The sequence below is a fragment of the Coregonus lavaretus genome, assembly GCF_964263955.1.
Source record: "Coregonus lavaretus genome assembly, chromosome: 40".
NCBI lineage: Eukaryota > Metazoa > Chordata > Actinopteri > Salmoniformes > Salmonidae > Coregonus > Coregonus lavaretus.
The window spans coordinates 13,846,293-13,862,306 of NC_140027.1; the positions used below are offsets into that span (position 1 = coordinate 13,846,293).

At 41.3% G+C, this 16,014-nt stretch overlaps 1 protein-coding gene across 1 annotated transcript in view; it reads left to right on the plus strand.

Annotated features, from left to right (window-relative positions):
• Positions 1 to 399: 399 nt before the first annotated feature.
• nudcd1 (NudC domain containing 1) overlaps positions 400 to 16,014 on the plus strand; it is a 66,186-nt gene continuing 50,571 nt past the window's right edge. The window contains exons 1-3 of the mRNA XM_084156540.1: positions 400 to 619; positions 3,907 to 4,061; positions 12,605 to 12,790. Coding sequence (XP_084012666.1) covers positions 505 to 619; positions 3,907 to 4,061; positions 12,605 to 12,790 — 456 coding nt within the window. The 5' untranslated portion in view covers positions 400 to 504. The remainder of the gene's footprint in view (positions 620 to 3,906; positions 4,062 to 12,604; positions 12,791 to 16,014) is intronic.

Genomic DNA, 16,014 nt, shown 5'->3' on the forward strand with positions numbered 1-16,014 from the left:
TAGGGCACTATGACTATGCAAAGCTGCAAAAAAACATTGATATCGTATCATACAAAAAAATAATTTGCCTCGGACTTTTATTTTGAAAAATCGGAAAACCGGAAGTCTTAATACTGATGCTGGGAGCTAAAGTTCCTGCCGTGACGCTATTAAAGATCGAAGAAGCAAGCAGTCCCTACACATAAACCTTCCGGCGAAGAACACCAAAGATCGAAGGTTCTGCCTATGAGATTGTTCCACCACGCAGGTTATTTTTAATCAGTCATGATCTATAAAAAGTGTATACAACTCAACAGACTGATTTTATTGAATATTTTTATATTAATCAGTTCATTATTTTTTATAATTTTTCACGTCCTGCAATAACTCCATTTCGCATACCTCCCTATATGTCCGTCCGTAAAATATTCCGACTGATACTTACAGGAAGCACATGAAGTTGTGTGCAAGCTCCTATATATTTTGTTTTTAAACAAATTGTCCATTTATCAATCATTCTGAAACATGGCTGCATCAAATTATTCATTGAAGGTCAACAGACAGCTTTTGGATCCCAGCTTTGAGAGTTACAGACTGTCTCTGGATCCCATACCAACTTACAACGTAGAGCTAGATGCTGGTGAGAAACTGCCCGCCACGACGTATTATCCTTAGGTATAGCATGCTATAATTGCCATTATTTTGTTGACTTAGCTAGAGGGCTGACAACCTTTGAAGAAAGCATTAAGTGAGATTTGCTATGTGAATTTCATTTCCCCCTAGCACGACCCATAGAGGGTGGACATTTTTACTGTTTTAAAGCTAATTTCCTGCAATTCTACGCATTTTGACATGGCTTAGGCCTATAGGCCCATGACCAGGGTGGAATTTGTTTTAATAAAAATCACAGGTCAGGTGTATTCAGGGTGCTTTCAACATTAAATGAACACTCACAATTGGATGACTTTGTTACTTTGCGATTTTTGGGGGGATGAAATTTAAAGTATGCTAATATCTTTTCAAACATTTTCTTTAGGTGGTTTGACACTATTCAGACAGTAATTACATTAAATAGGGAGAAAGGCAAATACTAAAAACAGTGGGAAGGTTGGAAGCAGAGATTGATCCCTGTTCTCAGGTGGAAAGTTTTATGCAACGTGCCAGGGAGTGTTACCAATACACCAAGGCTCTGCACAGGAAATATTAATGTTTGATGGCAGTGGGTAACCAAATCATAGATTGCAGTCGTCTTGTCCATAGAATGATTTCAAGATAAGGACACAAACATTTTGTAATTTGGGTGAACTCTCTCTTTAAAATAGGGCTGGAAGAAAATCCTGCTTGCTCTACAGGAGAGTTGGCCACCACCCCTGATCTGTTTCCCAAGTGCTGGGTGTTTGAAAAAATGTTCTTGTTGTAACAATTAATTTCTCAAAATCACCAAACCTTGAAGAAAAATCTAATGAATATCAATATGCAGGTGGTTGATACCTACTAGTTGAAGATCCTTGCTGTCATCTTTCTCTACCTAGTCAAAATATTATGCTTTATGAGTTGCCTAGAATGTGCATAATACTAAAATATCAAATTATATTTGATTCTTGGAGCATTTAATATCAAATGCTTATTTGTATGACTTATTCAATGAATGACTGCAAAATACATAGCCTCATAATTCATTTTCAAAGACACAAGTAGGCATATGAGATTTCTAGTATGTGATTACACTGTCAAAATTGGGAAGTGGAATAATTAATTAAGTGTGGGGAATAACAGCAGTGTTCTTGCCGACAAGCACAGTAATTACCCTATATTTTAACCCATTGTTAAGAATGCAAATTTTTCCACTGATCAGACTAAATAAAGTAAATAGATAATAAAATCTCCTGATGACATATCTGCCCCTACACCCTAACCAAATTATTTTTCTATTTATTGTCACCCCTCTAGAATCAAATGTACACTTTTGTGTTCACAATCTTTGACAAAATAATGTTCATAGTTACAAATCAGGTCACCCTACCAAACTTCCCTGCTAAAACATACTGTAGGTTTGTCTGCTTCCTTTTTACAGCCTAAATGCCAATCCCTAAACGAGGGGACTAATGCAAGTGTGGATTAAGTCGACTTTAGTACATGCTGTCAAAAGGCTGCATTCTGCAATAGGGACGGGAGTAAAAGTAACCTAATTTTGTCTATAACATTGTACATAAAACAGTGCTACCGTGCTACTGCAGCGGAGAACGTTCTAGCGCTCCACTCTAATTTCTTTAAAACATGATTCCTTACATAACTAGACCAATCATAATGCTTCAGTGTGCCGCGGTTCACAGTGCTGCGGCAAGACAGGACAATGATAGAAGTTCCTCTTGTGATGTTAAATTGCAGGCGCAGATGCTGCAATTTCTAAACGATTTGGAGCACAGTTGAAAAGTTAACATGCTGACTATACAGTACAATGGACGAATTAGACAAATAGAAACAGTACTTTTCAATGCTTGAGAAATGAGGTATGTCGTGAGAGTATAAGAAAAGGGTCAAATGCATGTCTCACGGCCAATGCGAGAGAGTTGGCAGCTTTGTAGCTAGCTATTTTATTTCTAATGTTTGACTATATAAAGTATTGCAATAACTGCAAGTGCAATACTAATGACATGGTCTTTGAAAATCATTAGTCAATGTTAAAGGGATAGTCCAGGATTTTGATAATGAAGCCCTTTATCTAATGTCATCTCCCCAGAGTCAGATGAACTCGTGGATACCATTTGTATGTATCTGAGTCCGGTATTAAGGAAGTTAAAGGTAGTTTCGCGTGCCAACAGAGAGCAATGGCGTCTGTAGGCTCTAACTCCGCCATGGCTCATTGGCCAAAGCCAATGAAAAAACAAAAACAGGCTTAATAATTCAACAAGGTAACGTTAACTGATAATTAAATAAATAATTGCACAAATGCAAAATATACACTTACTGTACACAGTTTTAACCGGTTTTAACAGTTACAATCGACAGTATTTCTTTCTGTGACAACACGTTTGTGGCGTCTGTCTTCTGTTTACACACAGGTGTTCAGAGACGCAGATACCAAATTAGCACAGGTAGTCATCTGTCTTCTGTCTGTTTTGCATAAGCAATCACTGTAACATGGAAATATGACTGTGCGGGAACCCTATCCCTATTAAGGTGTTTAGTAATTTAACCTTTTTATTCATTAAATTATTATTTCTCGTTGATATGAAAGATGTGTTCTTATGTTTCCAAAACCATGCTGCAAGCGATGCGTTTTAATGTTTAAAGCAAGCGTCGGGGCTCTTAACAAAACTCCCCCGGCCAGAAGATACTATCGTCAATAGGCGCTAAAGGGAGTTAGCAACTTCCTTCAAACTGAACGCAGAGACATAAAAATGGTATCCACGAGTTCATATAACTCTGGGGAAGTGAATATAGGGCCTCATTGCCAAAATCCCGAACTATAATAATAATATTATGCCATTTAGCAGACGCTTTCATCCAAAGCGACTGTGCGCATACATTTCTACGTATGGATGGTCCCGGGGATCGAACCCACTACTCTGGCGTTACAAGCGCCATGCTCTACCAATTGACCTACAGAGGACCACACTATCCCTTTAAGTCAGTGGCAAAATATTGCTGAAACAAATCTGGGCTGTAGATTCATTTTTGGGGATTATTCACTTCAGATTGCTCAGACTATTTGCCATAACTTATTCCTTATACCCAATAAAGAAGAATTTTATGCAGAAAAAGTATTCTTGCTTCACATTTAAGTTGCAATATCAGCTATGCAGAATGATTGTACCTTATAGGTTATGCCATAAAAACATTAGCCTAGATAATATTAGTCAATGGTGTGGCACCCTCTTTAAAAAAAATGACATTTCACACTTTTACATTACCTCCTCTATATAGCTGTGGCGGAGGTGAAACTGAAGGACAGTCAATACACCCTGGACCATGTGCGTGCTTTTGGCATGTACAACTACCTGCACATAGACCCCTGGTATGAGGACAGTGTTTTCTTTGTTGACTGCAAAGGGCGAGTGCTGAATCTTACGGTCACCCTGGTAAGTAAGTCTCTCAAAATGCTTGATGGGTATCTTGTACATTTCTTCTGAAAAGTTAATGCTGCTCCACAGTGGATGTTTTTTTCTTTGGTTACACCAAGAGCCCAACACCTCTCAAAGGACATTGCTTCAGGTATACCTCCATCTAGCTTGAAATTGATGCTTCCATAATGCATAGCTTTTGAGAATTATTATTAGTGGAGCAAAGTCTATCTGATACTAAAATTCTGACTTGTTCATTCAATGCACTGGTAAAACAGCACATGGGTAACCTACTTCATATGTATATACTGTATTCTAGTCAAGGCCTATCCTATATAACTACTGCTGTCCACACCTTTTATATTCAAATACTGCGCATGTCTATCTATACACACACCATCATACACATGACTACACAGACCTCATTACTTTTTCCACATTTTGTTACGTTACAGCCTTATTCTAAAATTGATTAAATAAATGTTTTTCCTCATCAATCTACACACAATACCCCAAAATGACAAAGCGAAAACGGGTTGTAAGAAATTTTAGCAAATGTATATGCCCAATTGATTGGACATGATTTGGAAAGGCACACACCTGTCTATATAAGGTCCCACAGTTGACAGTGCATGTCAGAGCAGAAACCAAGCCATGAGGTCAAAGGAATTGTCCTTAGAGCTCCGAGACAAGATTGTTTCGAGACACAGATCTGGGGAAGGGTACCAAAAAATGTCTACAGCATTGAAGGTCCCCAAGAACAAAGTGGCCTCCATCATTCTTAAATGGAAGAAGTTTAGAACCACCAAGACTCTTCCTAGAGCTGTCCGCCCAGCCAAACTGAGCAATCAGGGGAGAAGGGCCTTGGTCAGGGAGGTGACCAAAAACCCGATGGTCACTCTGACAGAGCTCAAGAGCTCCTCTGTGGTGATGGGAGAACCTTCCAGAAGGACAACCATCTCTGCATCACTCCACCAATCAGGCCTTTATGGTAGAGTGGCCAGACGGAAGCCACTCCTCAGTAAAAGGCACATTACAGACCCACTTGGAGTTTACCAAAAGGCACCTGGTCTGACGAAACCAAGATTGAACTCTTTGGCCTGAATGCCAGCATCACATCTGGAGGAAACCTGGCACCATCCCTACGGTGAAGCACATTGGTGGCAGCATCAAGCTGTGGGGATGATTTTCAGCGGCAGGGACTGGGAGACTAGTCAGGATCGAGGGAAAGATGAACGGAGCAAAGTACAGAGAGATCCTTGACTAAAACCTGCTCCAGAGCGCTCAGGACCTCAGACTGGGGCGAAGGTTCACCTTCCAACAGGACAATTACCCTAAGCACACAGCCAAGACAACGCAGGCGTGGCTTCGGGACAAGTCTCTGAATGTCCTTGAGTGGCCCAGCCAGAGACCGGCCTTGAACCCGATCAAACATCTCTGGAGAGACGCTCCCCATCCAACCTGACAGAGCTTGAGAGGCTCTGCAGAGAAGAATGGGAGAAACTCCCCAAATACAGGTGTGCCAAGCTTGAAGCGTCAAACCCCAAGAAGACTTGAGGCTGTAGTCGCTGCCAGAGGTGCTTCAACAAAGTACTGAGTAAAGGGTCTGAATACTTTTATTTCAGTTTTTGCTTTATCATTATGGGGTATTGTGTGTAGATTGATGAGGAGAAAACTATTTAATCCATTTTAGAATAAGGCTGTAACATAACAAAATGTAGAAAAAGTGAAGGGGTCTGAATACTTAAAAAAATAAAATTATGGTCTGAATACTACGAATGCACTGTATATATTTATATTCCGGACTCTGACATTGCTCATTCTAATATTTCTATATTTTTTAATTTCTTTGTTTTTATTTTTGGGATTTGTGTGTATTGTTAGTTATTACTGCACTGTTGGAGCTAGGAACATAAGCATTTCGCTACACCTGCGATAACATCTGCTAAGTATGTGTACGCGACCAATACAATTTGATTTGGGTAAATCATTTTGAATTCAATCACCTTTTGACAGTATCCCTTTTGATTTAAACAACACTTTCCATACATGTTTTCCCATGGAAGAAGTGGTCAGAAAGTGAGTTTTTGTACCTGAAAGCATTCAGTAGATTAAGCTGCTCAAAGTTGACCCATTTTGCATACCCCACCATACCATGAGATCCATGTCTTCATCACTGGAAAAGGTATACAGTTGAGTTTGATATCATTTAAAAGCTTACAAACAGGGTTGAACCTATTTTAAAATGTCTTGATTTTTTTATTTGTATAAAAAAATATATGAAACGTTTGAACCTTTAACATCAATTACATTAAAAAAGTGTAAACTAATTCACGTATGTTGTAGCTTAAACCCTACTTTACATCATCTGAGGTTTTTGTGTTGTACCCGCCATCGGTTGAGACACAACATGCTATTGAATACAGGGTGGGTCTCATTTCAGTCATAGAAATAGAATTAATAGAATTTACCTATCCCTTCAAACCCCTGCAATTTAGGTGGTACACCATTTAAATTTAAATTGAATTGACATTTTTACTTCTAATTACTACCACAAAGATGGCTGCCGGTCCAGCCACTGTCGAATGTCAACTTAAATGGTCATGTCTATTCTGATATCTATATTTCTATGATTTCCTATGGAGGATTGACAGTATACTTTCAAACAACAGATATTCCCATTCAAGTCAACATTCTCTGATGTGTGGACCTCCAACCATATTTGTGGTACCATTTGAAAGTAATTTTTTAAATTTGATTCCCATTTTAGTACATTTATCAGCCAAAACATGACACCCACCCTATTTAAGAGCATGTTGTCTTAACCGATGGAGGGCACAACACAAAAAACATCAGATGTCAAATAGGGTCTAAGCTACAACTAATGCAAATATGAAAAAAATCAGTTTATGCGTTTTTAGATCATTTAAGTTTAAGGTTAAGAAAATGACCAAATGTTTATGAAAGGGGAACTTTACCGCTAGACACTATTTAGGGTGTTTTTCCAGTCACCATACATAATTATGAGTGATGAAAGGTTTTTCAGAAATAATTATGCACCATAGTGGAATTCTACAATTTTTGCGCCGGGAGAGTTCAACCCGTGACGTCATTGGTTGATTGAGCATGCTGTCTGGTCTAAAAATGAATGGAGTCATGTTTTGTAGCAATTATTGTGGCCTTTGTTTAGCCAGTTGTACGATCACGCTAGCATTGAGTAAATATGGTTGTCCTTGTTTAATAGAGCCATTGGACTTGTCTCAACGATGTTCCTATCTGCCACGACATTGCAGGATATCTAGGTTGACTCATTTTTCCCTGGCTTTGTAAAGACTACAGCTGATGGGAGCCCTAATTCCTTGTCCAGTTGTGTTCGTTCCCTCCAAGGGAGGCTTTTACTAAAAATGGAGGCCGTACTAGTTTCTACAGGTTCACGGGAACTATGTTACCGTACACTGTCTAGCGAAGATTGCTAAATAATTACAATGGCTGCTTCTGATGCTTCCTCTTTCCAAGAACAGCTGGACGACAAAACCGTATTTGATATTCTTTTACATAGGGACATACAGCCCTATTAATTTGAGCCGGAATACAGAATCAAGAATTTCGTGACCAGCATGCAGCGACGGGGAGCCATGGTCAGACTCAGACTGGTGGTGCCTATGTGGGTGCTGTCCAGCCATGCCGACAGAAGAGGAATGTCTGTGCTGCAATGAATTTGATCGCGGACAGTTCTTTTTGGAGAGGGTCACTGCAGACCATGGATCATGTGTGTGACCGACAATGAAAGTTTCAACGCACATATGGATAGAGGGGTGCTGGAGACGTTCTTCAGAACCTCCAAGATCAACTGGCAGCGGCAACCTAAACCAGCTGGACCGGAGGGAAAATTACAGTAAGTTGTTTGGCTGTCGGTAGCTTGCTGTTGTTGTTTTTTACACAAGGCAGTGTCGTTCAGTACAGTATAATTTTGTGATAGAATTGGCCATAACGTGGCTTGCTAGTACCACTACAAGCCAAGTTGAGCTAGCTAGCTTTGTTTGCTATACCCAAAATGTATTGTAGCATTTACATTACATTTACATTTACGTCATTTAGCAGACGCTCTTATCCAGAGCGACTTACAAATTGGTGCATTCACCTTATAGCCAGTGGGATAACCACTTTACAATATGTTATTTTTTTTGGGGGGGGTAGAAGGATTACTTTATCCTATCCCAGGTATTCCTTAAAGAGGTGGGGTTTCAAGTGTCTCCGGAAGGTGGTGAGTAGCCTAATGTTATAGCTAGATAACCTAGCTAGCCTCAGTGCATCTCATTAGGAGCAAAACTGTAGAAATGTTTTGATGATGACAAAGAGTAAAGGAATGACTTTTGCTTCGATGCATATTAGTCATAGCTTATACCTGTGTGTTCTAGCTAGCTAACGTGTGTCTGTGAGATGTGTAATATACTGCATTGTGCTGCTACAGTAGCAATACAGACAGTACACAACAATTGCCCATGAAAGACTAATAGTGTTGTTTTTTTGTCATTCTCTTAGACAATACCACTTGGTGGCCTACATATTCTTTTTGGAGTTTGGTCTATGTGGGAAGAAGCTAGGCAGAGGACACCGAATCCCCTTGCCTGCATGTGTTATTGGGGCCATTCAAGCAATTTATCCCTCACACGATGGACAGAATGTTGGATACAAAGAAGTTGATGACTCGAGGAGATGTGAAAGGTCTCATAACAACAATCTCCCCTTGTATCAAAGTGACTACGAACACCTCACCCACACCATATGCAAGTATTCCCTTTGTAGAACTGTAGTATTTATTATAGGTGTTAGTAGTATATTCTTCTGCTGTATGTCATACATTGCCACAATTGATTTATTTAGCCTTTATTTAACTGTTCCTGCATAGTGCTGTGTAAACTCCCCTCGGTCTCCAGAGCAAATAAACTTTGTATTGAATACAAGCCATGTCTACTTATTTGCTACATTGACTGACTAATCTACTATTTTATTGAAACATCTTTACTTGCCAACATTTTGTATTTGAACTCCCTGCATAATTATTTTTTTTGCATTAAGATTGTAGCTATTTACTTTCAAATATGAATTGATCCAGAAGTTGAAGTCAACACTTTATTTGTTTCTGATGCAACTGGTCACTTGTCAGTACACTTGTAGAAAATATTATATAAAACATTTTATCAAACTCCATTAAATACATATGTACAAGAGCTAGCAATATCTATACCACAGTGCAGTTGTGAGCATACAGGCATTCTATATTGGATGTTTTGTTGGCTGAATGTTCTTGGCAGGGTCCTGAATGTTCTTCAGCTGGTGAACCTCGTGTTGGGCAATGGCAGCTGGTCTGGCAGAACATCATGAGATCCATGACCTTGGACTCATAGACTATACACTTTGGCTCTTGCCAGCAGCGTGCAGTCTTTTCCTCTTCAGAGTCAGATGATGTTGAGCTTGTTCCCGGCTGAAACTTTCATCCAATGGGTCTACATGATCTGTACTATTAAAGCTAGTGTCAAGATCATCATCAGCAGCAGCAAGATTAGTCTGTAGGACACACTAGTCCAGCGTTTCCCAAACTCAGTCCTGGGGACGTTTTGGTTTTTGCACTACACAGCTGATTCAAATAATGAACTCATCAAGCTTTGATTATTTGAATTAGCTGTGTAGTACTAGGGCAAAAACCAAAACGTGCACCCCTTGGGGTCCCCAGGACCGAGTTTGGGTAATGCACTAGGGTTTAATCACTGCAACACTTAACAAAATGCTACAGTTAGTTTCAGAATGGATGGCAAGGAATAAGTTGGGGTAAATAAGGTATTTCTGTTTTTTATTTTTAATACATTTTGCAAACATTTCTAAAAACCTCTTTTCACTTTGTCATTATGGGGTATTGTGTGTAGATTGATGAGAGAAAAACTAATAATTTAATACATTTTAGAATAAGGCTGTAATGTAACAATGTGGAAAAAGTTAAGAGGTCAGAATAAATCAAATCAAATGTTATTGGCCACATACACGTGTTTAGTAGATGTTATTGCGGGTGTAGTGAAATGCTTGTGCTGCTAGCTCCGACAGTGCAGTAATATCTAACAATTTCACAACATATACCCAATACCCACATCTAAGTAAGGAATGAATATATATATATATACACTACCGTTCAAAAGTTTGGGGTCACTTAGATATGTCCTTGTTTTCGAAAGAAAATAAAAACATTTGTCCATTAAAATAACATCAAATTGATCGGAAATACAGTGTTGACATTGTTAATGTTGTAAATGCCTATTGTAGCTGGAAACGGCTGATAATTATTATTTTTTGAATATCTACATAGGCGTACCAGAGGCCCATTATCAGCAACCATCAGTCCTGTGTTCCAATGGCACGTTGGGTTTGCTAATCCAAGTTTATCATTTTAAAAGGCTAATTGATCATTAGAAGACAGTTTTGCAATTATGTTAGCACAGCTGAAAACTGTTGTGCTGATTTAAAGAAGCAAAAAAACTGGCCTTCTTGAGACTAGTTGAGTATCTGGAGCATCAGCAATTGTAGGTTCGATTACAGGCTAAAAATGACCAGAAACAAATAACTTTCTTCTGAAACTCGTCAGTCTATTCTTGTTCTGAGAAATTAAGGCTATTCCAAGAAACTCAAGATCTCGTACAACGCTGTGTACTACTCCCTTCACACAACAGCGCAAACAGGCTCTAACCAGAATAGAAAGAGGATTGGGAGGCCCCGGTGCACAACTGAGCAAGAGGACAAATACATTAATGTCTAGTTTGAGAAACAGATGCCTCACAGGTCCTCAACTGGCAGCTTCATTAAATAGTACTCGCAAAACACCAGTCTCAACGTCAATAGTGAAGAGGCGACTCCGGGATGCTGACCTTCTAGGCAGAGTTGCAAAGAAAATGCCATATCTCAGACTGGCCAATAAAAAGAAAAGATTAAGATGGGCAAAAGAACACAGACACTGGACTTTTTCTTTGCAACTCTGCCTAGGTCAGGATCCCGGAGTCGCCTCTTCACTGTTGATGTTGAGACTGGTGTTTTGCGAGTACTATTTAATGAAGCTGCCAGTTGAGGACCTGTGAGGCAGCTTGACATTTACATACGTTTTCAGACCCTTTACTCAGTATTTTGTTGAAGCACCTTTGGCAACGATTACAGCATTCAGTTTTCGTGGGTATGACGCTACAAGCTTGGCACACTTATATTTGGGGAGTTTCTCCCATTCTTCTCTGCAGATCCTCTCAAGCTCTGTCAGGTTGGACGGGGAGCGTTGCTGCACAGATATTTTCAGGTCTCAAGAGATGTTCGATCAGGTTCATGTCCGGCCTCTGGCTGGGCCACTTGAGGACATTCAGAGACTTGTCCCGAAGCCACTCCTGCGTTGTCTTGGCTGTGTGCTTAGGGTCGTTGACCTGTTGGAAGGTGAACCTTCGCCCCAGTCTGAGGTCCTGAGCGTTCTGGAGCAGGTTTTCATCAAGGATCTCTCTGTACTTTGCTCCGTTCATCTTTCCTTCGATCCTGACTAGTCTCCCAGTCCCTGCCGCTGAAAAACATCCCCACAACATGACGTTGCCACCACCGTTCTTCATCGTAGGGATGGTGCCAGGTTTCCTCCAGATGTGACGCTTGGCATTCATGCCAAAGAGTTCAATCTTGGTTTCATCAGACTAGAGAATCTTTTTGGCAACCTCCAAGCAGGCTGTCATGTGCCTTTTACTGAGAAGTGGCCTCCGTCTGGCCACTCTACCATAAAGGCCTGATTGGTGGAGTGTTGCAGGGATGGTTGTCCTTCTGGAAGGTTATCTCCACAGAGGAACTCTAGAGCTCTGTCAGAGTGAACATCGGGTTCTTGGTCACCTCCCTGACCAAGGCCCTTCTCCCCCGATTGCTCAGTTTGGCCGGGCGGCTAGCTCTAGGAAGAGTCTTGGTGGGTTTTCCATTTAAGAATGATGGAGGCCACTGTGTTCTTGGGGACCTTCAATGCTGTAGAAATGTGTTGGTGTCCTTCCCCAGATCTGTGCTGCGACACAATCCTGTCTCTGAGCTCTATGGACAATTCCTTCGACCTCATGGTTTGGTTTTTGCTCTGACATGCACTGTCAACTGTGGGACCTTTTATATAGACGTGTGTGCCTTTCCAAATCATGTCCAATCAATATAATTCACCACAGGTGGACTCCAATCAAGTTGTAGAAACATTTCAAGGATGATCAATGGAAACAGGATGCACCTGAGCTAAATTTAACTGTATTTGTAATTACTTTTATTTATTCAGGGTTGCCCAATTGAGACCAGGGTTGTCTTCCCAATGGTCCCTGAGTGGTATTGTCACGTGTAGGAAGTTATAATGGGTCCAAAAAGTGTTCTGTTGCCTGAGGGCAACGATGTGCAGTAGAGGGTAAAACAAAACTTTAGTCCAAATATTATTTCATTCATAAACAGAATTCATAACAGAGATGAGGTTCCGTGGAGATCCTCCGTTGACAGCAGGAGACTGACAGGTCTTTGTATTGTGTTGACAGGACACGGCACTGGGGAAGCCCAGAGAGGTCTTCCGCATTCCCTCTGACCCCAGCGCGTGTGAGGAGCGCATCTGTGTCTCTCTCAGCCTCACCTCTGCCACCTGGGCATCCCTCTCCGATGGTGCGGGCAGACTCTACCTCCTTAGAACCAGCATGAGGAGGGATAATTCCAGTCTGAAGTGGGAGGTAAGACTTGGACATGCAATAAACTCTCAGTCATAATCAATGTTCAGATATTGACCGACAACATAGCAGCCACTTTCTTTTTAGTTTTTTTCCTGGTTTTTGATTTTGACATCCCATTTTTATAAAGGTAGGCAATTCTATCTCACTTACATTTACATTTTAGTTATTTAGCAGACGCTCTTATCCAGATCGACTTACAGTTAGTGCATACATTATTATTTTTTCATACTGGCCCCCCGTGGGAATCAAACCCACAACCCTGGAGTTGCAAACGCCATGCTCTACCAACTGTGCTACATCCCCGCCGGCCATTCCCTCCCCTACCCTGGACGACGCTGGGCCAATTGTGCGCCGCCCCATGGGTCTCCCGGTCGCGGCCGGCTACGACAGAGCCTGGATTCGAACCAGGATCTCTAGTGGCACGATGCAGTGCCTTAGACCACTGCGCCACTGCACCACTCTCAATGTTACTTACCTGGTTAAATGAAAGATATCTGATGAAATGGGTACTTTGATAGAAATGTTTGTCAAATTAACCTACCATAAACCCTTTGGAATATATTCATCTAGGCCTGTTTTATCTAGTCAGTCCCCCTTTATTTACCATTCTGAAGATCAGGTTTAGCGTGTAGATGAGCTTGAAAGATATTACCAACCTCTACTTAATCACAAGCCCAGCCAGTTAGAAATGTGGGTAAAGCTTTACATTAACTCTATCGTCATGAAGCATTAATAACATAGGCTACCCAGCGACAGGGAATTCACATTAAATAAACATTATACAGCATTATTTATAAAAGATTTATAATGTATTTGACATGATTATTGATGGTATACAGTGGGGAAAAAAAGTATTTAGTCAGCCACCAATTGTGCAAGTTCTCCCACTTAAAAAGATGAGAGAGGCCTGTAATTTTCATCATAGGTACACGTCAACAATGACAGACAAATTGAGGAAAAAAAATCCAGAAAATCACATTGTAGGATTTTTAATGAATTTATTTGCAAAATATGGTGGAAAATAAGTATTTGGTCAATAACAAAAGTTTCTCAATACTTTGTTATATACCCTTTGTTGGCAATGACACAGGTCAAACGTTTTCTGTAAGTCTTCACAAGGTTTTCACACACTGTTGCTGGTATTTTGGCCCATTCCTCCATGCAGATCTCCTCTAGAGCAGTGATGTTTTGGGGCTGTCGCTGGGCAACACAGACTTTCAACTCCCTCCAAAGATTTTCTATGGGGTTGAGATCTGGAGACTGGCTAGGCTACTCCAGGACCTTGAAATGCTTCTTACGAAGCCACTCCTTCGTTGCCCGGGCGGTGTGTTTGGGATCATTGTCATGCTGAAAGACCCAGCCACGTTTCATCTTCAATGCCCTTGCTGATGGAAGGAGGTTTTCACTCAAAATCTCACGATACATGGCCCCATTCATTCTTTCCTTTACACGGATCAGTCGTCCTGGTCCCTTTGCAGAAAAACAGCCCCAAAGCATGATGTTTCCACCCACATGCTTCACAGTAGGTATGGTGTTCTTCGGATGCAACTCAGCATTCTTTGTCCTCCAAACACGACGAGTTGAGTTTTTACCAAAAGGTTCTATTTTGGTTTCATCTGACCATATGACATTCTCCCCATCCTCTTCTGGATCATCCAAATGCACTCTAGCAAACTTCAGACGGGCCTGGACATGTACTGGCTTAAGCAGGGGGACACGTCTGGCACTGCAGGATTTGATTCCCTGGCAGCGTAGTGTGTTACTGATGGTAGGCTTTGTTACTTTGGTCCCAGCTCTCTGCAGGTCATTCACTAAGTCCCCCCGTGTGGTTCTGTGATTTTTGCTCACCGTTGTTGTGATCATTTTGACCCCACGGGGTGAGATCTTGCGTGGAGCCCCAGATCGAGGGAGATTATCAGTGGTCTTGTATGTCTTCCATTTCCTAATAATTGCTCCCACAGTTGATTTCTTCAAACCAAACTGCTTACCTATTGCAGATTCAGTCTTCCCAGCCTGGTGCAGGTCTACAATTTTGTTTCTGGTGTCCTTTGACAGCTCTTTGGTCTTGGCCATAGTGGAGTTTGGAGTGTGACTGTTTGAGGTTGTGGACAGGTGTCTTTTATGCTGATAACAAGTTCAAACAGGTGCCATTAATACAGGTAACGAGTGGAGGACAGAGGAGCCTCTTAAAGAAGAAGTTACAGGTCTGTGAGAGCCAGAAATCTTGCTTGTTTGTAGGTGACCAAATACTTATTTTGCAAATAAATTCATTAAATATCCTACAATGTGATTTTCTGGATTTTTTTTCCTCAATTTGTCTGTCATTGTTGACGTGTACCTATGATGAAAATTACAGGCCTCTCTCATCTTTTTAAGTGGGAGAACTTGCACAATTGGTGGCTGACTAAATACTTTTTTCCCCACTGTAAATGCACAATGTAGCTTGTTATATGAAGCTTTACTAAAACTTCACTAACACTATCGCATCTACGCATCTACCCCGTTCACAACAAATGATTCGCTCCTACAGACATTACATTTTTACATTTTAGTCATTTAGCAGACGCTCTTATCCAGAGCGACTTACAGTTAGTGAGTGCATACATTATTTTTCATACTGGCCCCCCGTGGGAATCGAACCCACAACCCTGGCGTTGCAAACGCCTTGCTCTACCAACTGAGCTACATCCCTGCCGGCCATTCCCTCCCCTACACTGAACGACGCTGGGCCAATTGTGCGCCGCCCCATGGGTCTCCCGGTCGCGGCCGGCAACGACAGAGCCTGGATGCGAACCAGGATCTCTAGTGGCACAGCTAGCACTGCGATGCAGTGCCTTAGACCACTGCGCCACTCGGGAGTCACGTGGCTGTGGCTTGCTATATATAGCAGGCAGACAAGCATCGAGGCGTTCTGTTACTGTTCGATTTAACGTTAGAATAGGCAAAACGAGTGACCCAAGTGACTTTGAGCGTAGTATGATCGTCGGTACCAGGCGCCGGTTCCAGTATCTCAGAAACGGCCGGCTTCCTGGACTTTTCACATACAATAGTGTCTAGGGTTTACGACAAACAAAAAACATCCAGTCAGCGGCAGTCCTGTGGGCGAAAACAGCTCGTTGAGGAGTGGTCGAAGGAGAATGGCAAGAATCGTGCAAGAAAACAGGTGGGCCACAAACCGGCAAATAACGACGCAGTACAACAGTGGTGTGCAGAATGGCATCTCG